At 39.0% G+C, this 24,484-nt stretch overlaps 1 protein-coding gene across 1 annotated transcript in view; it reads left to right on the plus strand.

Moving 5' to 3' along the window:
- fat1b (FAT atypical cadherin 1b) overlaps positions 1-24,484 on the plus strand; it is a 43,450-nt gene that overhangs the window by 8,055 nt on the left and 10,911 nt on the right. Inside the window, exons 6-19 of the mRNA XM_067456617.1 lie at positions 1,476-1,686; positions 2,721-2,786; positions 3,014-3,153; positions 6,119-6,394; positions 6,473-6,683; positions 8,257-12,315; positions 12,981-13,177; positions 13,309-13,462; positions 17,168-17,401; positions 20,312-20,701; positions 20,794-21,008; positions 22,867-23,004; positions 23,157-23,300; positions 23,446-23,634. Of these exons, the coding sequence (XP_067312718.1) occupies positions 1,476-1,686; positions 2,721-2,786; positions 3,014-3,153; positions 6,119-6,394; positions 6,473-6,683; positions 8,257-12,315; positions 12,981-13,177; positions 13,309-13,462; positions 17,168-17,401; positions 20,312-20,701; positions 20,794-21,008; positions 22,867-23,004; positions 23,157-23,300; positions 23,446-23,634 (6,624 nt within the window). The remainder of the gene's footprint in view (positions 1-1,475; positions 1,687-2,720; positions 2,787-3,013; positions 3,154-6,118; positions 6,395-6,472; positions 6,684-8,256; positions 12,316-12,980; positions 13,178-13,308; positions 13,463-17,167; positions 17,402-20,311; positions 20,702-20,793; positions 21,009-22,866; positions 23,005-23,156; positions 23,301-23,445; positions 23,635-24,484) is intronic.

Here is a 24,484-nt window from a genome sequence, read left to right on the forward strand (position 1 = left end):
ACTTCAAAAGGTGACAGACTTAATAGAGGTGTATTTGTGGCTTCAAAATTAATGGACACCTCCCATCCCACATATTTTTGATACAAGTGGATTTTGAATGCAACTTCTAAAATATAGAAGTATATAGAGTATTTTGTTAACTGTGACTAAATACTGCGACAGAAATCACCCATTTAAGGTGTGATGAATTGAGAAATCAACTTTCCCTTGAGCTTTTTATATATAAACGGTCATGGTAATATAAGAATATCCTGTAAGTTTCAGAGCTGAAAACGTCCTTGTTAGTCAAAGAAAAGCTTTTATAGACACCAGGCACAGAAAATGATCGTGTGCGCATCTATACGTCATCGCGCGACGAAACACACCTCTACAGCATGTCTAATTCAGTAGCCCCGCCCACCAACTCAAAGCGCGGCGAAGAAGATGGCAAGATATTGCGGCATTCCTGGTTGTGGAAGTACAGTCGCTGCATAAGCTTCCTTTGGATCCTAATATTAGGAATGTGTGATTGAACTTTATTTTTAATAAAGTTCCAGCTCATGTGGGGAAGACAATGTAGCCCCACAAATGAAGGTTTGCTTTATTTCACTGCGGAATAGTTTGTAAACCAATCTCAGATCGATGCTGGATTTGTAAACACACTGAGATTAAAACACAATACTGTGCTTCTATATTGGATCCGACAGGAATGGTGCAACACACTTATGTGAGTAAAACGTGTTTTTATATGTAAAAGTATTGCATTGTTATAGATCGTTTTGCTTATGTGTACGTGATTAACAGAACATACCTTTAGCACGCTGGACTCAGACACGTATGGGCCTGGGCTCGCGAAGCCCAACTTCCCGGGGCTGTGTGTTTTCAAGATGGGCTACCAGAACATCAGCCCGTCGGCAGGCCGATGAATCTCATAATATTTATTTCTAGTTCTGCGCTATTATCTCTCTCTTGACTTGATATTTGAAGGGCACGCTCGCATGTGTGTGTGCGCGCGCGGTGTACGCTTATATCGTCCGATCTTGCGGGCTATGTAATACAAAAATAATAGTCCAATCAATCGCGGGTGGATGAGATACAAATCATTGTGTTTGTTTGATAAAGACGTTTATGAGCCCTGTGGTCGAGAGAATCATTCCTCCCTCATGTGAACTGAACTGGAGCCGAAGCTCATTAAATATGGAAATCTTATCCAATCCTAGCCATGGGCGTTTACTTCCAAGACTCCAGTGCGGAACGCCCATCAAAACCCAGCGTTTTGGAGAGAGCATGTTTTTGAATGTAAAAACCACACAAACGTCATTAGTTGACCTCAAACAACAGTATAAAAAATTAAAAAGCCAGTTCATGACACCAGTTCATGTTCATTGACAAAATGCAGTATGCCTAATACATCCTTAAAAAAATAGGCTCTTGACATGTCTTTCAAAAAACACGAGAAAACACTTTTGCACTTTTTTGTGTAATCTGTTTTGCAGATTAAAGCATCAGACAATGGAACGGATTCAAAGTCGTCCATCTGTCGGTTGCACATTGAGTGGATTCCAAAGCCTAAGCTGGCTAAACAACCGCTGGTGTTTGAGGAGATTCCGCTCTCATTCTCTGTGATGGAGAATGATCCAGTGGGCCATATGGTGGGAGTTATCAGCGCTCAGCCACTTGACTCTCCTGTATGGTTTACAATCAAAGGTAAAGATCTAAAGCTCTACAATCAGCCTTAAAATACAATTTCCAAAAATTAACATTCTAGCATCTCATGTGATTCCCAAACCCATATGACCCTCTTCAGTGAATTGCATCAGAGGAAATAACTATGAATAGGAGTTTCACAAATGAGCTGGTTAATTACACAAAGGAGGACACAAATGGTATTTATGTCCCCCTTTGCTTAATTTTTCCATGAAAGTCTCATCCGTTAGATTTCAAGCCTACTGAAGTCATACGGTAAAATTTAAAAGGTAAAATTTAAATTGTTATTGACTGATAATCTTCCACTCCAGTGGTCTGTTAAACTATAAAAAGTCAGTGAGACTACAGAATCGATGACAAATGATTTATTCATGGACATTGTTACTTCTATCATGTTTCGAGTGATCATTCAAATAAAAATGCAATTTCTGTCATTTACTCACCCTAATGTGTTTCAAAGCGTTATGACTTTGTGTAACACAAAAGAACATAATTTAAGAATGTCTGTTTTTTGTTTTTTTGTCCGTATTTGTCATATTTGATAGTTAATGGGGAACCAGTGTTGTTTGGTTTCAACATTCAAATATCTTGTACAGGGCAGGGGGTTAGTAAATGATGACGGAGATTTATTTTAAACCTCAGTCTTATCCTTACAAAATGTCTTTGAATGGCTTAAGAAGACATTAGAGTCATGTATATGATATTTTGCGGTGCTTTTTGCCCGTTCCCATTCATTGTAATTGCATGGGGGGAAAATCATCAGCATTTTCTCCATTCATGTTTGGAAGAAAGAACGTCATGAGGGTTGGAATTAGATGAGGGTGAATAAATGGTGACATAATTGTATTTTTTAAATACAATGTATTTTAGGTACACTAGTCATTCTTGATGCTTCAGCTCTTTAAAGTTCAATGTTCAGATCTTCAATAACCCAACCTTGATTTTGCCCTAATCAGCTTTTAACTTTTTCCGTCTGTCGCCTTCTTGTCTGTCTCGTCTGCTTTTCTTTTGTTTCTCTACTCTCGCTTCACAAGGAGTCGCACATGTTAAAGAAGCTTTTCACATTCTACAGATGGCTTGTGACTTGAACTGCACTGCAGGTATCTGTTGATAAATAGAAATATTGTTTAGTTTTCTCACAGCTCCTGCATTATTTCCTCTTGCATCTACCAGATAGAGTTCTGAATTTGTGTTCTGTGAAAGCAGTCTTGCACAATATTTATTTCTTTGTACGTTTGCTACTTTAATAGCTAAAGCAAATGTTATATTATGCACCTGTTAGTGAACAGCATTAATATGTGGCTGCTGTCTGTTTTGGTACTAAAAGGTGGAAACGCTGGCAGCCGCTTTGATGTGGAGAAGGCAAGTGGCACAATCATCATCGCTGGAGCTTTAGATGCTGAATGGCAGTCAAATTACAACCTCACTGTTGAAGCAACAGATGGAACAAGATCTATCAGCACTCAGGTGTTTTGTCTTTAGTGGCACTTACTATAAAATTGCCCATGTATTTATACTGGATTGCTTGAATAATGGATGGAGAGATAAGAAAAATGCTTTGATAAAGATTGTGTACGCGTGGATCTGCATTGTGACAGGATAATTATTTTGTTGCTTAGTATTACCTATACATTTCACAACAGCTCAAATTGCAAAGACGGTTGTCAATAAATGAAATTCGTCACAAAGCAAACATATAATTTTGCTTTAAGTGCTTTATCTAAAATAAATTGTTATATTCAAGTTAAAAAAAAAAGGTATATATTTCACTCTTTTCTATTGCTACACATGAAATTACATATAGAAAGATCAGGTTGAATCTTAACAGAAAATATTAAATTTCATGAAAGAAAGAAAGAAGGAAAAAAAAAAAATTGTGCCCTGGCACCTGCATACTGTGATACTATTTGATGCACTTGGCTGGAGTCAGGCTCACTGCTGTCTTTCTAATGTACAAGTTGCCACTGTCCTTTTGTCATAGTGTGAACATACCTCTCCTTGGGCGATACCTGCATGTATCAGCCAAACCAGCCAGCCTTATCAGGTCACAGTGCGAGACTCATCCATCAGTGTGAGCAGACCCAGAGGCAAGAATGATGAGAGAGGGAGTAATGTTTTAAAAGAGAGCTCCGTTTCAGCCCTCAGTCCATCTCTCCTGTTGCAGAGATCATTGCCCTCCAGGAGATTGCACTCTGTACAGTTTGTCATCCTATATTGGGCTTCTTTTGGGCAGTTTCAGGGTCTGTGTGAATTAAAGACTTTAATACATTTGTCTTAGGTCAAATAATAGATACTGGGTGTCCTTATGTTTTTGTTACATGAGTAAATATGCATTTTCAAAAGAATTAAATCTTATTATGCTTAACTTTAAAGCTGCAGGTAAGCTTGTAATAATTTGAGTGGTACTGGTAGCTTTCAGTGGGAAATTTGAGCATGTCGCCATTCGTCTTTGTATTATTATGTCATGTCTGTACACATAAAGAAGGAGTCTGACTCCTGTGAGGATGGCATGTGAGGGTGCTGCAGGCGGCAGATCATTTATAGCTTTTTCTCACAGCAGCTGGAATAACTAAACAAATAATTTTGATGGTGGATTGTAATCCAGAAAGGTCCAAACGACAATCATCAGTGACAACTGGATATTCATCTGTAGTCAAAAGAGAAATATTAGTTTGTACGGAAATTTAAATGTACAGGTAACGCTAATACACAGTAAATACATGTTATCACGTAATACAGATGTTATTAATATAAAGTTTAACACTAATAATGATTTCCACGGTTTGATGTGATACAAGCTAAGTGATCGTTATATTTAGTCACTGTTGGAAGCACAATTTATTCTAATGCTTTTCTCAGTTAGTCAGAACAAAAGTGGCAGACATTTTCCTGTAAAAATTATTATGGTCATATTCTAAGACTCTAAGATATACAATTTGTGATTCTGAAGTACAGTATCCACACTGGTCCGGTGACTGACAGCCACACATACTCGTCAAAACATTAGATTAATCTACGCTGAGGAGCCGCGCCGATGCACAGTCCACGTACAGATGATACACCCGTAAATAACTGCAATTGCAGGTTTCAAACAGAGATGGTGACAAAGAGGCAACACGTACCAACCACAGCTTTTAAGTCTTGATTTTGGACATATACAGTGCATTCGGAAAGTATTCATAGCATTTCACTTTTTCCACATTTTGTTATGTTACAGCCTTATTCCAAAATGGATTAAATTCATTATTTTTATCAAAATTCTACAAACAATACCCCATAATGACAACATGAAAGAAGTTTGTTTGAAATATTAGCAAATTATTAAAAATAAAAAAAAACATCAAATGTATTAATCAGGGAGGTGACCAAGACGGAGTCACTTCTAACAGAGCTCCAGCATTTCTCTGTGGAGAGAGGAGAACCTTCCAGAAGAACAACCATCTCTGCAGCACTCCACCAATCAAGGCCTGTATCGTAGGGTGGCCACTCCTCAGGAAAGCAGTTTGCCAAAAGGCACCTGAAGGACTCTCAGAACACGAAAAACTAATTTCTCTGGTCTGATGAAACTCTTTGGCTTGAATGGCAAGCGTCATGTCTGGAGGAATCCAGGCACCGCTCATCAGCTGGCCAATACCATTCCTACAGTGAAGCATGGTGGTGGCAGCATCATGCTGTGGGGATGTTTTTCAGCGACAGGACCTGGGAGACTAGTCAGGATCGAGGGAAAGATGAATGCTGCAATGTACAGAGACATCCTTAATGAAAACCTGCCAAGATAACAAAGGAGTGGCAACGGGACAACTTTTTTAATGTCTTTGAGTGGCCCAGCAAGAGCCCAAACTTTAACCTGATTGAACATTTCTGGAGAGATTTGAAATGACGCACTGACGCTCCCCATCCAAACGGATGGAGCTTGAGAGGTCCTTCAAAGAAGAATGTGAGAAACTGCCCAAAAATAGGTGTGTCAAGCTTGTAGCATCATACTCAAAAAGAATTGAGGTTGTAATTAATGCCAACGGTGCTTCAACAAAGTATTGAGCAAAGGCTGTGAATACTTATGTACATGGGATTTTTTTTCTTCCGAAAGAACAAACTTCTTTCACGTTGTCATTATATGGTATTGTTTCTGGAATTAAGGTAAAAAATAATGAATATGATCCATTTTGGAATAAGGCTGTGACATAAAAAAAAGTGGAAAAAGTGAAACGCTGTGAATACTTTCCGGATGCACTGCATGCAATGATTTCGACTGGAAGTACTTTTTTCTTGTTGTTGAGTACTGTATTAAAGGAACTGGATGTTCCTCTTGGTTTCTTATTTGAATCTCAACTGATCTCACCACCCATTATGGTTAATATAAATAATAATATCATTTAATTTAATATATTCACATACACCATATTTACTGTGTGGATTGTGCTTTGTTAAACAGGTCATAATTCAAGTTCTTGACACAAATGAATATCGCCCCCAGTTTGACCAAAACCAATATGAGATAAGTATTCCAGAGGAAACCCAGCCTGGTATGAAGATACTGGAAATAAATGCAACAGATAAAGATGAGAATAACAAGTTATCCTATACACTGTTGAGCAGCACAGACTTATCTAGCCTGAAGAAGTTTCGTCTTGATCCTGGGACAGGCTTTCTGTACACTGCTGAAAAACTGGACCATGAAACCACGCACCGACATATCCTCACAGTAATGGTAAGTCCACAAATAAACTTCTTTTCTCCACTACACTAAGTATTTGAAAAAACTGCATAAAACTATATATTATTCCAGGTAAGGGATCAAGGTGTGCCTGTGAAGAGTCATTTTGTGCAGGTGATCGTCAATGTGGAGGACAGTAATGACAATGCACCATGGTTCACCAGCTCTCAGTACACTGCCCGTGTGTTTGAAACAGCTGCGATTGGTTCATCGCTATTACAGGTCACTGCTCTGGACAAAGACAAAGGCCTCAATGCTGAAATCCTCTACAGCATAGATTCAGGTACAGCTTATGTCAACTAACACTGTCAAGTCATTGGAAAAGTTTTATTGTTAATGGAAAACAACTAAAATATTATTAATTATTAGTAATTTCTGGTCATCCTATATACAGTATAATATATAGTGGCGAGTGGTGACTTCTTTAGCTAGTTATGCTGGGTGGCGCGTCAGATCCAAAAAAGTGCCCGGTGCAGATATGTTGGATGGCTTTATAATAAATAGACGCTCGCTTAGCTCTATAGTGTTAGATACTCAGTTGCTAAGTCTCATGACACAGCTAAACGTTTTCATAATAATGTTGGACCTTTTATTGAAGTTGCCTATATTGACCTGTAGACACATGGCTTCACAAGCCTCCCGTAAGAGCTGTGATGTGATGTGTGAGTTAAGCAGAATTACAAAAAGATCATATTTTTCTAATCCAATGTACAAAATGGATATTAGCAATATATGATGTCTTTTTGCAATTCCGCTGGTGCCACTACTGTCATAGAAATGACATACTTCACTTTTAAACAGTACAGCACAACAGCTTAAAGATTTAGATCTAAATAAGCGACGACAAAGAAACACCATGGATTTTTTTTAAAGGTCCACTGAAGTGCCTTGAAACGCGTCGCATTTTTCAATGTGTTGACGTAATTTCCCCTTAAACGGCTTCAGCTGTTAGCAGCTCCTCCCCTTTTTTGAAACAGCCAATAGCGTTTTGTTAATATACAGTTTGACTAGAGCGCAAGAGCGGACCTTTCTCTGTTTGGTAGAGCCAGTTTCCTCTAACACTGTTTACCATCATAATCTCCTCCATATCACTTTGAAATGCAGCGTTCTGTGCAGAATTCAAATGGGTCGATATGTTTGTTGTCTGCGCGGACTCGCGCATATGATCCACGCTACGCTCTAGTGTCTGTAGTCTAAATTTCGACCAGAGCCGTTGGGGTGTGTTCGTGCTGCTGCGGTGTGTAAAACTAATGTGAAAACAGACTTTATTCGCCTCAAATGAAAGCATATTTACACTGAATCGTTTCGTTTCCTATCACATATAGTGTGCTATGTGCCTTTCACCATGTAGAAATTAGTAAATGTGTGTTAACAACCCCTGACCGATTTCAGCAGCAGCTTCAGCAATGTAGGGGGCGGGCTTTAGATTCTAGAGCGCATTTTGATTGGACAGAAGATTTGACGAGAAAGTGAAGTCTGCGATAATGTCACCAAAATCTGAGATTCGTTTTAACGGAAGTGGGAGACTGTAAATTTTGAATGCTTATATCTCCTAAATGCAAATTTTGTCATAGTTTTGGAACATAACAGCTAATTCATAACTTTAAGGCTAACACAGTCATACTAAAAGCTAAAAAACGTAAATTTTGATTTCAGTGGACCTTTAAAGGCAGAGCGATTCTCAAGCTGGGTTTTCTGCGCATGAAATCCCCCATTTGCAAATAACATTTTTAGGAGATAGATACAAATATATATCAACCTCATGTGTGTGTGTGTGTATATGTATATTTTTATTATAATCACATTTAATTGCTGTATTTTTAAGCTTTCTATTCTCTTTATTTTGTTCTCTGTAGGAAATCATGGAAATGTCTTCAACATTGATCAGTCTTCAGGCATTGTAACAATTGCCAGGGAACTTGATCGTGAATACAGAGATCAGTATAAATTGTTAATAAAAGTGTCTGATAAAGGAGAACCTCCTCTCAGTGTGGTTACAACCGTCCAGGTCACAGTCACCATCTCAGATAATGCCAAGCCGAAATTTCCCTTCAATTCAGTTTTGGCTGAAGTCAGTGAGTCCGTCCCTGTTGGTAGTTTTGTAATTTTAGTCTCTGCCTTCAGTCAATCAACCATCTTTTATCAGATCAAAGAGGGAAATGTGAACAGTGCGTTTGACATCAATCCAAACTCTGGTGCTATCATCACAAGGAAAAAGCTGGACTTTGAAACCCTTTCGTCATATGAACTGATTGTGCAAGGTTCAGACATGGCTGAAATGTCAAGCAGTGTCACAGTAAGGATTCACATAAAGGATGAAAATGACAATGCTCCTATTTTCACCCAACCTGAATTTACTGGCTTCATCACTGAGTCGGCCATTGTCAGAAGCGTGGTTCTGACCTCTCAGAATGTTCCGCTTGTTGTTCATGCAACAGACGCTGATCAGCAGTCAAATGGCAGACTTGTCTATGAAATTATGGATCCATTCGCTCATAACTATTTTTCTATCGTTTCTGGGACTGGAGCTATTCAAACTCTCAGTAACCTGGATTATGAGCAGATAAAGGTGTTTAACTTCAGAGTTCAGGTCCATGACACTGGGATGCCACGTTTATTTGCTCAAAACACTGCCAACGTGACTATACATGTCATTAACGTCAATGATTGTGCTCCAAAATTCACTCAGGATTCATATGAGACAACACTCCTCCTTCCAACCTACAAAGGAGTTAAAGTGACAACAGTAAAGGCTACAGATGAGGACTCACTTCCAGACACCAAACTATGCTTTGAAATTGTAGATGGCAACATAGGGAACAAATTCCTGCTTGATCCAACCTCAGGCGATATTTTTGTGATAGATGCTACACAGTTGCGGAGCAGGTACAGACTGACAGTCCAGGTTTTTGATGGAAGTTTTACTAGCACTGCAGCTGTGAAAGTCAGTGTTAAAGATGATAAAGGTCACAATGTGAAGTTCCCTCAGGAAATTGTCACCGCCTATGTGCAAGAAAACACAACGGAGAAGAAGACCCTGGCAATCCTCTCTGCAGTTGGAAATCGAGTCAACGAGCCTTTGTTTTATTCTATTCTCAACCCTAACAGCAAATATGAAATAGGATGCACATCTGGAGTGCTTTTCTCCACAGGCATCCCATTTGATCGTGAAGAGCAGGATTTTTTTGAAATAATTGTGGAGGTTACAAAAGAGCCAAGGTTGAATGGAACGGCACATGTGCTTGTGAGAGTGCATGTTGAGGATGTGAATGATAATGCCCCTGTCTTTGTAGATCAGCCCTATAGCGCTATTGTTCAGATTGACAAAGCCGTGGGTTCAGTTTTCAGGAAGGTGACCGCTGTGGACAAAGATATTGGCCGAAATGCAGAGGTTACATACTCTTTGAAAGGGCATGATACATATTTTCAAGTAAGCCCGTCTGGAGAAATATCTCTTAAGAGACCTCTAGAGCTTGAAAATGTTGGCAAGTTCGTCATTAACATCACTGCGCAAGACAGAGGCATCCCACCGCTATTCTCAAAAGCAGAGGTCATTATTTCAGTGGTGAACAAAGCCACACCAGTGTTTGAAAGACCTTTTTACAAGATTGTAATCCCTGAGAATGTCCAAATTCGTACTTCTATACTCCAAGTTGTGGCCAATCAATCTGCAGGACCTTGTACAGTCTACAGCATCAGTGAAGGAAACCCATTCAATCAGTTCAACATTAATTTCAATTCGGGACTCATTGAAGTCATCCAGCAATTGGATTATGAGGCTCATCCCGCATATCGGTTGAGTGTCCAGGTGACAGACTGTCTAACCGGGGCCAACTCTGATGTTTTTGTAGATATCATATTGGAAGATGTCAATGACAACACACCCAAATTCGAAGCGGCAGGGTATAACATCAGCATCTCTGAATCTGTTGTAATTGGAACCTCTGTGTTACAAGTTGTAGCCATGGACTCTGACACAGGAAGCAATGCAGTATTGTTTTATCAGCTGAATGAAAAGGATGGAGCCACGTCAGATCACTTCAGAATAGATGTTGAGAGTGGAGTCATTTGGACTGCAGGACTATTGGATCATGAAACCCAATCGCAGTATGAACTGATTGTAAAAGCTGTTGATGGTGGAGCGTTTCAGCTGTCTGCTGAGGTCCAAGTGATCATATATATAACTGATCTTAATGACAACCCACCTTTTTTTGCACAGCAGCTTTATAATGCCACCATACTTGAGATTTCTTCTCCAGAGCAGCTTGTGACCTGTGTTAAAGCATATGATGCTGACAGCCATGGAACCAGTCTGCTGGAATATGCTATTTTGTCTGGAAATGACAACAATATATTTGCAATTGATGCATCAAGTGGAGAAATTGTGATTGCTAACATCGTCCAACAGTCTCTTGAGCCCTTCTACAGCTTAATTTTGTCAGTAACTGATGGTGTTTTCATAAGTACTGCTGAGGCAAACATCTATGTGGTTGGTGAGAATAGACACAGCCCATCATTTACCAAGGATGAGTATCTTATTGAGCTCCCTGAGAACTCTCCAGTTGGTATGTTGGTTGGACAAGTTGAAGCCATTGACGACGACCAAGGCATATATGGACAGTTGACATTCTTCATTGTAAATGACATCGCCAGGGATAAATTTACCATCAACGATGATGGCCAGATTCACACAGTAGAGAATTTTGACAGAGAAAACCCAGAAGAGAAAGTGATTAGCATCAGTTTAATGGCTAAAGATGGCGGTGGACGATTAGGGTTTTGTACTGTTATTATAATTCTCTCTGACATGAATGACAATTCACCCAAATTCAGGCTCTCAGAATATAAAGTTACTTTGCCAGGAGATGCTCCCATTGGTACAACAGTGATCAAAACATCTGCAGTAGATGAAGATGAGGGAAGTAATGCTGAAATCATATACACTGCTGACTCTGATTTAGAGCACTTCGAAATTCATCCACATAGTGGTGCGATTGTCACAAAGGAAAGTCTAATTGGACTGGAAACTGGCCTGTATTCCTTTTTTGTGAAGGCTAAAGATTCTGGAAACCCACCAAAGCAATCTATTATTCCTGTTTCAATTAGAATAGTTCCCCCTGAAACATCAATTCCAAAGTTTGCAGAGCCGTCACTGTGGTTGGAGCTTTCGGAAGACCTGGCTGTCGGAACTGAGATGGATATCTTCCCAGCCCAGAATGAGCGGTCTGTGATCTACAGCCTTGTTGGAGGTAACACCCCAGAGAGTAACAAAGATGAGGTCTTTTCTATTGACAGCAGTACAGGAAAACTTACACTCACAAAAAGACTAGACTATGAAACTATCAAATTGTATCAGCTTGCGGTGCAGGTCCGAGACGTTGACGATGGCATGGAAATGGTCTCAACTATAGATGTGAGTATACATCTCAAAGATGTCAATGATAACAGCCCACAATTTGAGTCCTTCCCCTACCAGTCATATATTGTTGAAAACCTTCCAGAAGGGACTTCTGTAGTGCAGGTCAAGGCCACTGATCTGGATTCTTGGCTGAATGGTCAGGTCACTTATACCCTGCATGAAATCCAGGAGCACCCTGATGTTCTGGAGATGTTTACAGTGGACAGTGAGACGGGCTGGATAACCACTCTCACAGAGATAGACAGAGAAAAGAAAGACCGATATCAAATCACAGTGGTGGCCACAGACAGAGACAAAGGGCTACATATGACAGGCACTACTATTGTAGAAGTGACAGTTGTGGACACAAACGACAACTCGCCATTATTTTCTGAAGCCGTTTTTAAAGGTACAGTGAGAGAAGATGAATCTACACCAGGCACAGTTGTCACCATTCTCAACTGTGCTGATTCTGACAGTGAGGAGGTCAACAGGAGATTCAGCTGTTTTATCACAGGTACACTGTCCATGCTTAATGAAGTGAATGTCAAGCTCAAAAGAGTATAATAACGTTCTAAACAGTTTGTACATTATATTTTAGTTAATAAGTGATAAGTCAACACTTGCTAAAAAGTAAAGGCAGCTATGTGAAAATCCATGTCTTCAATATTATGTACACATAATATATAAATATTATATGTACAGCACAATTAACTTGGAAACCAGTTTGAAAACCCTTTAGCAATACAATAGACTGTGAGAAAATAATGTAAGAAATCTTTTTGAGAAGAAACCAAATTTTCATCCTTAGGTGAAAAGCTTAAAAAACTGGTATTGGCATTTCAACATGACAATTTTGTGAGGTGTTTATTAACCTTTGGATAGTTGCAAATAAATTATAGAGCTAATGTCACAAGCTGAATTGCTGGATGTTATGATTAATCTATGATATGTATATGAGTGTTCTGTATTATACCGTCACTGATTAGATATTCAAAGAATCTTATTATTGTCCTCAGTTTCATTACATCGCCTGATTAGTATCTTGTATGCAGCTCTAAATACAATGAATCCCCAAGCTGTGTAGAATGATGCTAAATGCATAATAATTTGACTGCTAATCTCCTTATTAAGTATTTCTGATTAGACCAAAGTTAGTTTTTCCTTGTTTAATTTATTCAGGTGGAGACCCGCAGGGCCTGTTTGATGTGAAGCACACAGATGGTGTTTGGGTGGTCACTGTCAGCAAAACCCTGGACAGGGAGGAGAGAGATTTCTATCTTTTAAACATCACAGCCACTGATGGAACCTTTGTGACAAAGGCTACCGTTGAGATCACTGTCCTTGATGCAAATGACAACAGTCCTGTTTGTGAAAAGGCATGATGTGTTTATTCATTAGCCCCTTAGCTGTTTATTCTGGACTGTGCAGATACATTTTAATGAATATGCACATTTTAAAACCTGTTTCTGCAGTGTCGTTTTAAATTAAAATTCACTTTTGTTCTCAGGATGTATATGCTCAAACTGTTCCTGAAGATGCACTTGTTGGAAGACAGATTCTTCAAGTCTCAGCCACTGATGCAGATATCCAGTCAAATGCTGAAATCACGTACCATCTGAGTGGCAGCAGAGCTGAATCATTCACAGTTGACACCAAAACAGGTAAAATTAAATTTTATCTCAAGAAAGAGGTTAAGTATCTTATTCAAGGACATAGTGGCAGGAGCTTATTGATCATTCCTTGCCAGGTTCAAGCCCACACAACCTTCTGGTTATCAGTCCTGATCGTTACTGACTTTATAAAGCGTTCAGTGTTCAATGTGAGTAGCGATTTTTGCAATACATATTGTTCCAAAGCCGCTTTACATAAACTAATCCCTTAAAACTCAAAGTGAACAACCAAGCATGACAGAATCAAGAAAAAAGGCCCTAAGCAGAAGGAAACATTGGCAGGAACTAAGACTCAACAAAGGGAGCCCATCCTTCTCTTGATGCCATGTAGTATTCAGTGTGGGGCAAAAAAGTATTTAGTCAGCCACCAATCATGCAAGTTCTCCTACTTCAAAGATGAGAAAGGCCTGTAATTTTCCTCATAGGTAGACTTCAACTATGAGAGACAAAATGAGAAAAAAAATCCAGAAAATCTAATGTCTGATTTTTAAAGAATTTATTTGCAAATTATGGTGGACAATAAGTATTTGGTCATTAACAAAAGTTAATCTCAATACTTTGTTGTATACCCTTTGTTGACAATGACAGGTCATTGTCGCAGGTCAAGTCGCAACAAGGTTTTTACACACTGTTGCTGGTATTTTGGCCCATTCCTCAATGCAGATCTCCTCTTGAGCAGTGATGTTTTGGAAAATCTATAGGTATAGACCTATAGATTTTCCATGGCCAAATCAGTTTTTTTTTTTTACAAGCAATTGTAAAGTTATTTCCGATACCAGATGCCGATTTCTTTTTTTTTTTTCATAGTGTGTTACTGATGGTAGCTTTTGTTACTTTGGTCCCAGCTCTCTGCACGTCATTTACTAGGTCCCCCTTGTGGTTCTGGGATTTTTGCTCACCGTTCTTGTGATCATTTTGACCCCACAGATCTTGTGTGGAGCCCCAGGTCGATGGAGATTATCAGTGGTCTTGTATGTCTTCCATTTTCTAATAATTGCTCCCACAGTTGATTTCTTTAAACCAAGCTGCTTACCTATTGCAGATTCAGTCTTCCCATCCTGGTGCAGGTCTACAATTTTGTTTCTGGTGTCCTTTGACAGCTCTTTGGTCTTGGCCATAGTGGAGTTTGGAGTCTGACTGTTTGAGGTTGCAGACAGGTGTCTTTTATACTGATAACGAGTTCAAACAGGTGCCATTAATACAGGTAACGAGTGGAGGACAGAGGAGCCTCTTAAAGAAGAAGTTACAGGTCTTGCTTTTTTTCTCATTATGTTTCTCATTGTTGTAGTGCACCTATGAAGAAAATTACAGGCCTTCTGAACTAGGTCCCCCTTGTGGTTCTGAGATTTTTGCTCACCATTCTTGTGATCATTTTGACCCCACAGATCTTGTGTGGAGCCCCAGATCGATGGAGATTATCAGTGGTCTTGTATCTCTTCCATTTTATTAATGATTACTGCATCAGCAACTAATGAAGATTCTGCATGATTAATAGATTAAAGGGGGGTCAAACACTCAGTTTCAGCCAATCTCATGTCAATCTTGAGTACCTATAGAGTAGTATTGCATCCTTCATATCTCTGAAAAGTCTTTAGTTTTATTATATTTATAAAAGAAGTATGGGCTGTACCGAGTCTTTCCGGAAAAAAACAAGCGCCTGGAGGCGTATCGTGTGGGCGGAGCTAAAGAATGAAGATCACGAACAAAGCGGTGACGTCCTCAAGCGTGGAGAAACTCATGGCTATCGAGCTCAGCTAATACAGATAATGATCCAGAATCATTCGGAGGCTGAAATAAATTGAACAGGAGAAACAGCAACACAGGACGTCCGTCTCTGTGGTATGTACAGTATTTAGTGGCCTGTCAACATTTGTGTGTCTTTACTCGGATTTTATGAGGACATGATTCGGTTTATGGACTATTGTATGTGACTAACTTTAAACCTTAGCAGTAGCAAGCAAAACGGTTTTGCACGTCAGACTAGTGTAACGTTATAACTTACATAGAACAACAATAGAGTCCGTAAGCGCATTTGAATGACGAAGCGCGCGATCGTGTCGTTTACTGATGTTTACTCACGCGACGAGCCAACAGCATAGACATTTGAAGCAGTTTTACTCACCGCCTGCTTCCAAAGCAGGACCGACCCTTTATCGCTGGGACCGCTCTGTCAAAAACACACTTCTTTGTTATGATTTGGTAAAGTCCTGACAGCAGTGAATGGTGGAGATCCACTTTTGCGACGCGACTTGTGAAGCTTCCCGTCATTTCTGCGTTCAAATCGGGTCAAATGCAGCGCTGCCTTCCCGGAATGCTGTGCTGAAGCATTGAAGTCACCCATAGGAATAAAGTGGAGCGCGGCGCCTGGATCGACTGGATCTGCACCTGAGAGTGTTTACGGGCGTGCATTTCCTCTCTCGCTCTAGTCACGCACGCGCACCCTACCGGGAGAAGAGCCCGTACGGCCCATACAAGGACCTTCCGATCTATTAACGTCAAACCGACCCCTCCTCGAAAAAAACTCTCCGAAACTTGAGAGAAACCGGAAGGAGTATTTTTGACACAGAAATACTCCATCAAACATCCAACTTAGTTTTTGAAACTTTGTCTATGTTTAGGATGGGAATCCAAGTCTTTAACAGTGTAAAAAGCTCAGTATGCATGAAACAGCATTTCACCCCCCCCTTTAAGTAATCATTAAATAGTTATTAGTTAAATGTGTCATAATGCATTAATTCCTTAATAACATATTATATTAACTAATAATGTAAATTAACATGTTAATTAGCTCAACGGGTCAAAGCCATCAATTTCAACTTCCAGTTGTCTGCTTTAATTAATCATTAGCTAATGATTTTGTGGTATGGCAAGCATCGGGGCGAGGGACCGCGAGAGCGGGCCGGTGACGAGTGGTAATGAGTACCGGCTGCGTGACACACCGGTCTCGTCTCGCGGCCAAGTGACGGGAGTATAAAAGGAGGAGCCAAGGCAGCGGAAGACGAGAGAGGACCAGGCCTGGACTTTATGTTGAGTTTTGTTTATGTTTGTACGGGCAGTCGTGAGGGGCTGTCGTCGGTTTACTTTCGTTTTGTTTATTTATTTTGAAATTAAAGTTGTTGAACGTTCGCTGGTTCCCGCCTCCTTCCTTCCCATCTACGAACTTTATTACAGATTTATAAAGGGATCATTATGTTATGACTTTACTTGTTGGGGCACATGACTATTACCGGTAACTAATTGATTAAGTAATATGTAATTCTGGTTATGGGTTTTGAATTCATTTTTTAATTAATTAATAGTCATGTACCCCAACAAGTAAAGTCATAACATAATGATACCTTTGTAAATCATTAGCTAATGATTAATTAAAGCAGACAACTGGAAGTTGAAATGCATGGCTTTGACCCCTTGTAATTAACACATTAATTTACATTATTATTTAATATAATATGTTATTAAGTAATTAATACATTATTACACATTTAGATAATAACTATTTAATGATTACTTAATCTATTAATCATGTAGAATCTTCATTAGTTGCTGATGCAGTAATCATTAATAAATGGGTTAGTTCACCATTAGTTCACCCAAATGTCTTTATTTTCCTTGCTGATTTAAAGTAAGGTTTTTTAATTTCATAAAGTACTGACCCCCAAAAAACATTAGTTTAAATTTTTTTTATTTTTCTTCTAGGTGTAGTGAAAACCCTGGTGACCCTGGATAGAGAGGGGACAGATGTGTACAACCTAATTGTGCGTGCAGTGGATGGAGGCAATCGCTTCTGTCAAGCTTCTGTGGTCATCACAGTTGATGACGTTAATGACAATGCCCCCAAATTCACGTCTGACCCACATCATGTGAGCATTTTTCAGAATACACAACCTGGGACATACGTCGCACGACTAGAAGCCTTCGATGCAGATATTGGTATGAATAACTTTTTTTTTCAACATAAGCTGCCATTTCTATTATTTGTTAGCAATGTTTGTTGCCCTTATACAAAAATGAAGAAAGATTGTTAGGTTAGACTGTAGTTAGATGTACAGTAGTTGTTTCCAGCAGTGTAACCTGATTGAAGCAGTTGTTGCATCAGTAGTTATTAGTCTGTGCCATCTTTTGCTCTGTGTGACGTTTCATCACTCTCGTCTTCACTCAGCATGTAACGTTCCCTGATATTGGAACAAATTAATATAATCTTCACTCCTCTTGCACAATTATCTTAGCTCCCTGTGAAGGTAACAATTACTTTCTCGCAGTAGTCACACTCAAATTTTTTTGTATAGTTAATTTAAACTTTTCTGTCTTGTAAGTAAAGTTCAGATCACTTTTTTCTTATTTGACATCTCAAGCAGATTGCATGTTGCTTGTTTTACTTCAAATTTGTAACATTTCAATCATTTATGTTCATCTGGACTGCAGTCTCACTACTGGAAGATGGCGATGCTCGTCTCCTTTTTTCAGATAAAGTTATGCGCACACTTTTCATTCTCTGCCACATCATTACTCTTGGAGGCCTGTCTGTCTTGCAAACATTATTGTTGCCAGTAATAACTAATGTAAACAACTGCCAGGTAGGATGTCTTGTAATTAGTGTTTCTTTCATGAATTAACATCATCAAGATGTGTTTGTGAGTATTTGCTGATTTGAGAGGAGATCAGGAGTGATTAATTCCAATTCATTCTGCTGTCATCGTAGAATTTTCATAAACGTTAATTAGTCAGAGGCAATTAGGCTGGACAACCGTGTGACACCAACAACAAGGTCTACTCTCATTGCACTAATGAGCATATGAACAAGTAGCTCTGTTTTGTATATAAACTGCAAATTAACCCAACAAGAAGCAATTAGATCATATTTCTGTCACCCTGCCTCACTATGCCATAAAACAGATTAGAGGAACAGACTAATTTTGCATTACTTGGGATTCATTGCAAGCCCTGCCTCTCTCCAACTCAGAATGTTATCATTTCAACCTACTCATGACTTAATGATATAATGACATTCTTCTGCCCACTCCTACTCAATTTATGTCTGAATTGTAAATGTTTACTCTTCTCAGCAATGTGTCTTTTTACCCAAGACTTCTGTTTTGGCGTTAAATAGGGGGTAGTTTTAATGACAAAGAAACTAAAATCACAGCACCCGTTGGTGCTTCTCTTGTTTACAGTACATTTTATTGTTTTGCTCAAAGCTAGTGCCAGATTTATGCATATGCATTCTAGGCCCAATTACAATGAGGAGAAATTGTATTTTCTTTAGTGATTATCATTTTTATTTCACTCTAATGCTTTAATACTTGAGATCTTATATATATATATAAAATATTTTATAATATATATTTCTTTTTTTATAAGATGATTATTGGGGAGACACAAATATTTATTATCCTTGTGCTCACAACATAAGGTCAATTTTAACCTTCTCAAAGCCCAAGATTTTTAAACTTTGAGATTCCTTGAAAGTACATGTACTCCAGAGATTCTTAGAGATACTGTAAAAACATAGCCTAGAAATCTAGACGCACCCTAGCGGCAACAATCTAATTTGCTGCGAGTATCGTTTAGCCTCTCTCAATACACATCTGTGCTGTAAAAAACAAACTCTAGTCAGGCCAATCACATTGTGTATAGAGTCGGTGGGCGGGGCTTAACATAGTGACGGCAGAGTTGCACTCTTAAACGTGCTTCTAGTAAACACAGAAGCTGGCGAACAACGGTCTTTCGAATCAGCTTTGACCGCGACTCTGGAAGACTTGGAGTTAAGCTTTTCTCTGAGAAAAGAACAAAGAAAGCACTGAAGTCATTCTTAAAAAAGGAAGTGTTCAGAGTTTTGCCGACTGGATACGGCGAAAGCTTAATCTTCACATGTTTACTAGCTTCAACTAGCTCTGCTTCACCTTCGTTGCTCTGGTTTGTTGAAGCACTATCCTATCGCGTGCAGAGGGAGTTTGGGAGTTTGAAAGACAACCGTTTATCCCGCCCCTCAGATTGAGCCCTGTCAATGGTGAGTTTCCAGACCAAACATCTTGATGTGGGTCTGGCTTGTCAGGCTAGTAAAAACACTTACAAATTGCATTTTTATGACACCACTATCAGAGTCTGAGTCTGTTTTCATGGTCTTGCATTGTTTGAAGGCAGTGTGTTCGTGGTTGTGTTTTGTCTGAGTTATTCTCCTGGTTATTGTTTACATTTTTGGATTAAATATTTATTTTGAGTATCTCCATCGTGCACTTCATTACAGCCACCGACAGAATGCAAGACCCATTATGACAGACGGATTTGGCTGCACTGTCAATGCAGCATTCCCAATTTAAATGGTCACAATGCTTCCAGTGAGTTACATCCCTGAGTATGTTCCAGTGACAGAAGTTCCCAAGTCTGTCCCAGTGAAATCTTACTGGAAAGTCCATATTGGAAAGTCCAGAGCTCATCCCAGAGGACCTAATTGTTACTAATTTTCAACGAAAGATTATGTCAACTCTTGATTCTTTAGTTTTTTGTTTGTAAAAACAAAGGAGGGAAAGGGGACTTATGTGGACTCAATGGATTCAAAGATTGGTTGAACAGATTCACTAAAAGGAACACTTTAAAATAATGAATTCACAGAAATGTGAACACTAAAAAAAAACATTTCAGGGAACTGAGAACTAAAACAATCTAAAATAGAATAAAACTACTCTTGGACAGCCCTCTTCCACCAACAACAACCCGTTCCCTGTCTACACTTCAGAGACTGAGTCCCATGCGGCCACAAATCTAATACGGGCTGCTAGAAATCTAATGGAGACCTCCAGATCTGACATTTCCTAATACTTTTTCTTGTTTCTTTATCTCCAGGGATGAATGGAAAAATAGGTTACTCGTTTGAGGACTCTGCCGGAGGTCTGTTTTCAATTGAGGAGAGCTCAGGAATTATCAGTTTAGAAAGGTCCTTGGACAAACAGAAGAAGGCCATTCATGTACTGAGGGTACGTGCTACAGACCAGGGCTCTCCCCATAGACTCTCCTCTCTCAGCTCTGTAGTGGTGACAGTGCTGGATGCTAATGACCATCCACCAGCGTTTAAGCGTAGGGACTACGTTTCCACAGTTCCTGAAGATGTTGCGGTAGGGACTAAGCTTCTGAATGTCTTTGCTGCAAGCAGGGACAGGGAAATGACTTCCCAGACAACATACTCTATCACCAGTGACAACAAGCAAGGAGCTTTCCGAATAGATTCACGGACAGGTGACACACATACACACAATTTCCCGACTAACAGTGACTGAAAGGGGACTCCTTTGTGGATTTGGGGATCTAGTGAATGTTTGTGTTTGCAGGTGACATCTTTGTAATGGAGCCGTTGGACTATGAGGTGTCTCCACTGCACTACCTGACAGTGAAGGCCACCGCCAGAGGGAAACAGTCACTCAGTGACACAGCTATTGTTACCATTCACCTCCTTGACATCAATGACAACAGCCCTGTGTTCAGCCAGAAGATCTATTCGGCTGTAGTCAGCGAAGACACCAGACTCGGAAGCACAGTGCTGACGGTAAATGTTTTGTATATGTTTTCATTAATACACTGTTTCTTTTAAATGGTCCATATTCAGTGATGCCAGTAGCGCATTACTTAGTAACGCGTTACTCTAATCGGACTACTTTTTTTTAGTAACAAGTAATCTAACGTGTTACTATTTCCCAACCAGTAATCAGATTAAAGTAATTTATCCAAGTGACTGTGAGTTACTATTTTAGTAATTTTTATTAGTAAAAACCAACAGCTTATTAAAATTCTTGGCCCGAGTCCGACTGGAGCCTGTGTTTTTTTGCAGCCATTAAAATAGTTCAGTTTGGTTTTTAATGTCAAAGTAGTAATATTTTGTTTCTAAAGAATTTCTTTAGATTACAAATTTTGTTTGTAATCTAAAGAAAAAAAAAAAAAAAAGAACGTGCAGGTTGTCTTATACCTTCACCTCCACAAAATGAATATAATTCCGATCTTCAATTCCCGCGGTATATGCTCATTTAACGGAGTTCACATCAACGAAAGCAAAAGATTCAAGATGCATTTTATTCAGCAGCTTATTTCAAATTCAAAGACTGCAATATGAGAGAGCGGCCTAAGCACTGGTAAGATCATTTAGTCTCATTTATTTTTATTGAAGATGATTGTGTTTTGTGTGACTTATTTTTGTGACTTATTTAAAATTTTATTTACGGCCACTTGCATTTATTTACAGAGCTTTCATGTTACTCTGCTCTGCCTCTTTCTGGTTAAATAATAATGTTTATAATAACAGTTAATATTGCATGCTATATTAACTATTCCATGTTATTTATGCATAGCATAAATAATAGTTAGTATAGCATGCCATGTCACTTTCATCAAGACCTATTACAAAGCTATAGAAATTTCATGTCATTAAATATGATAAACAGTGATTCTGGAAGACATCTGCATCTTCCTTATCCCGTTAAAAAACAGATTACAGTATGTAACCATATTCCATATGGTTCCATCCGTTCCAACTGTTCGTTACAAGCAAGTGGCAACATCCCGCAATCTCTCTTAAAGCCAATACGAAAGTAAAGCAAACTGCAATTCCTCGACTGGCCACTAGGGCCAGGCTCCAGAAGGGAGCAGAAACTTATTGAGCCCCATGTTAAAATTCCCAACTTTACTGCAGAAAAAAACATGTTTACAGCCTGGTACAAATTGTGGTTTTGGCCTATACGGCTAATTTTGACCTTCATGACAAATGTGAGGGGGTGAATTTTTTATAACTCATTCGTTTACGTTATATAAAGCTTTAAAGTTCTGCATAATTAAGTTCTGCATAAGGGCGTGGTTACTTTGAGTGAAAAAAGTTTTAGTAAAAATACACTTCCAATAAAGTGAGTGTTGCCAAAAACGGTTGTCATTTCTATGTTGAGGTGGCAGGGGTGTTGTCTGCAACTGCTTAATGTAACTAATAAAGTAACTTGTAATCTTACTTAGTTACTTTTAAAATCAAGTAATCTGTAAAGTAACTAAGTTACTTTTTAAAGGAGTAATCAGTAATCAGATTACTTTTTCAAAGTAACTGTGGGTAGTTATGATTTATGTTTCAGGTTCACTTTCAGATCACAATATGATCTGTTTTTATCAGTCACCTATCAATTAACCCAAATACCTTAGCAACCATCTAGAAATGCAACCACATATGTAGTAACATGCTAAAAATCACTCAAAACAAACACATGGACGGACACATGGATATTTTGCCAGCAAGTTTTGTCCAAATAGTATGCACATCAGTGTATTTAAAGTGATGAAACAGTATTTTGATTGTGCTACTAAACCAATTTAGAAATATGTGGCATATAGTTTAGTGCGATAAACACAAGTGTAATTATCCTTTTCCTTAGGTATTGGCAAATGATATTGATGGGCATTTAAACAACCGAATCCACTATTCCATTGAGGACAACAACCAAACGTGTCCCTTCATCATGGATGAAGTCAGTGGCGAACTTCGACTTGCCCATCAGTTGGACAGGGAAAAGGTAATGCTTTTTGAATTACATCTCCCCGTTCACTATAGAAAGGTGGGCTTTGAAATGATCTTCAGAGGTCTTGATAACACCTTTTCTAATTCCTTTGCAAAAGCCAAGGATGACTCTATCTTTTCTGCCTTTTTTCTTCTCGTTTAAATTAGGTAGCGAGTTACATGCTGACCGTGATGGCCACCGACAGTGGAAATCCCCCCAAATCCGACAGCGCTATAATCAACATGGCTGTTTCTGATGTGAATGATAATCCACCTGTCTTCTCTCACGCAAACTACAGTCTCGTCATTCAGGCAAGACCACACTCTCCTGTAGAGTAGGGGAAATTAAATCCTACACACTTTTTCCTTACTTCATGTCTGAGTTCTCAGTGAGAGGTGATGGTGTAATCTCTGAAGTCTGTTGGAATGATTCTGGGTATCTTTTTCTCTTTGGTAGGAGAATCTCCCTTCAGGAGCCAGTGTGTTACAGCTCAATGTGACAGACAACGATTTCCCCCAAAATGGGCCTCCTTTCTCCTTTAGTATTCTGAAGGGTGATGAGACAAGCCCCTTCAGCATAGACCAGCAAGGTGTGATAAAGACAGCTGGACCACTGAGAATGGGCCAACACATACTTCAAGTGCAGGTGAGAACTGAGCTTTGTTCATTTTTTTGTTGTGTAGCAGTCCTTCAGGGGACTTTTAGAGCAGTGTTTCTCAAACTGGATTTCACAGATCCCTATGGATTCTTCTGAAATAGCCAGAGGACCAGAAAACTTACTGACAAGTTACAGTACATTTTTCAGCAGAATAGGTTTATGTATTCATTTCCTTTTTGGGAATAAAAAAGCACATTAAGAGAGCCTTTAAGAAATGTCCTATTTTTTGCAGAGGTAGGCATGTTCCTTCTCAACATATTTTGTTAAACCTGGAGCAACGTTCCTGTCCAAAAATGTACTAATCCTTACTCCTAAATCTAACCCTGCCCATAAGTTATCCCTAAAAATCAAAGGGAAATGATAGGTGAATAACACTGATGAACAAGCACTTAACCCTAAACTTGACATAAACTGTAAACATGTCCCTTAAATCTGATACACAGACACACGTCCTCTTCCAGGCAGATTTGTATAACACCTTTTGTTGATTGGAAATGTTTGATTGGAATATTGTTCCAGGATCAACAAAGATGTTGACTTAGGAACATGTTGTACTTGGTGAAATCAGGTTCTGCAACCAAAAAAAAAACAACAACCAAAAAACACACACACAAAAAGTACAAGTGATACCTTGAAAGAAATGACCTGATTTGTAAGCTGAGAACAGAACTATGTATGTAAACTTACAAAATACAGTTGGTAGTGGATCAAAAACATGCATAATTTCTTTACTGACACCAAAATATACCTGTTAATGGAAGATTTCATTGTGTTAAATGATGCCAACATTCTTAAAGATTCATGTGTTAAAAGTTCCCTCTTGTGTTGAACAAGTGTC

Source organism: Pseudorasbora parva, chromosome 11, assembly GCF_024679245.1.
Source record: "Pseudorasbora parva isolate DD20220531a chromosome 11, ASM2467924v1, whole genome shotgun sequence".
Classification (NCBI taxonomy): domain Eukaryota; kingdom Metazoa; phylum Chordata; class Actinopteri; order Cypriniformes; family Gobionidae; genus Pseudorasbora; species Pseudorasbora parva.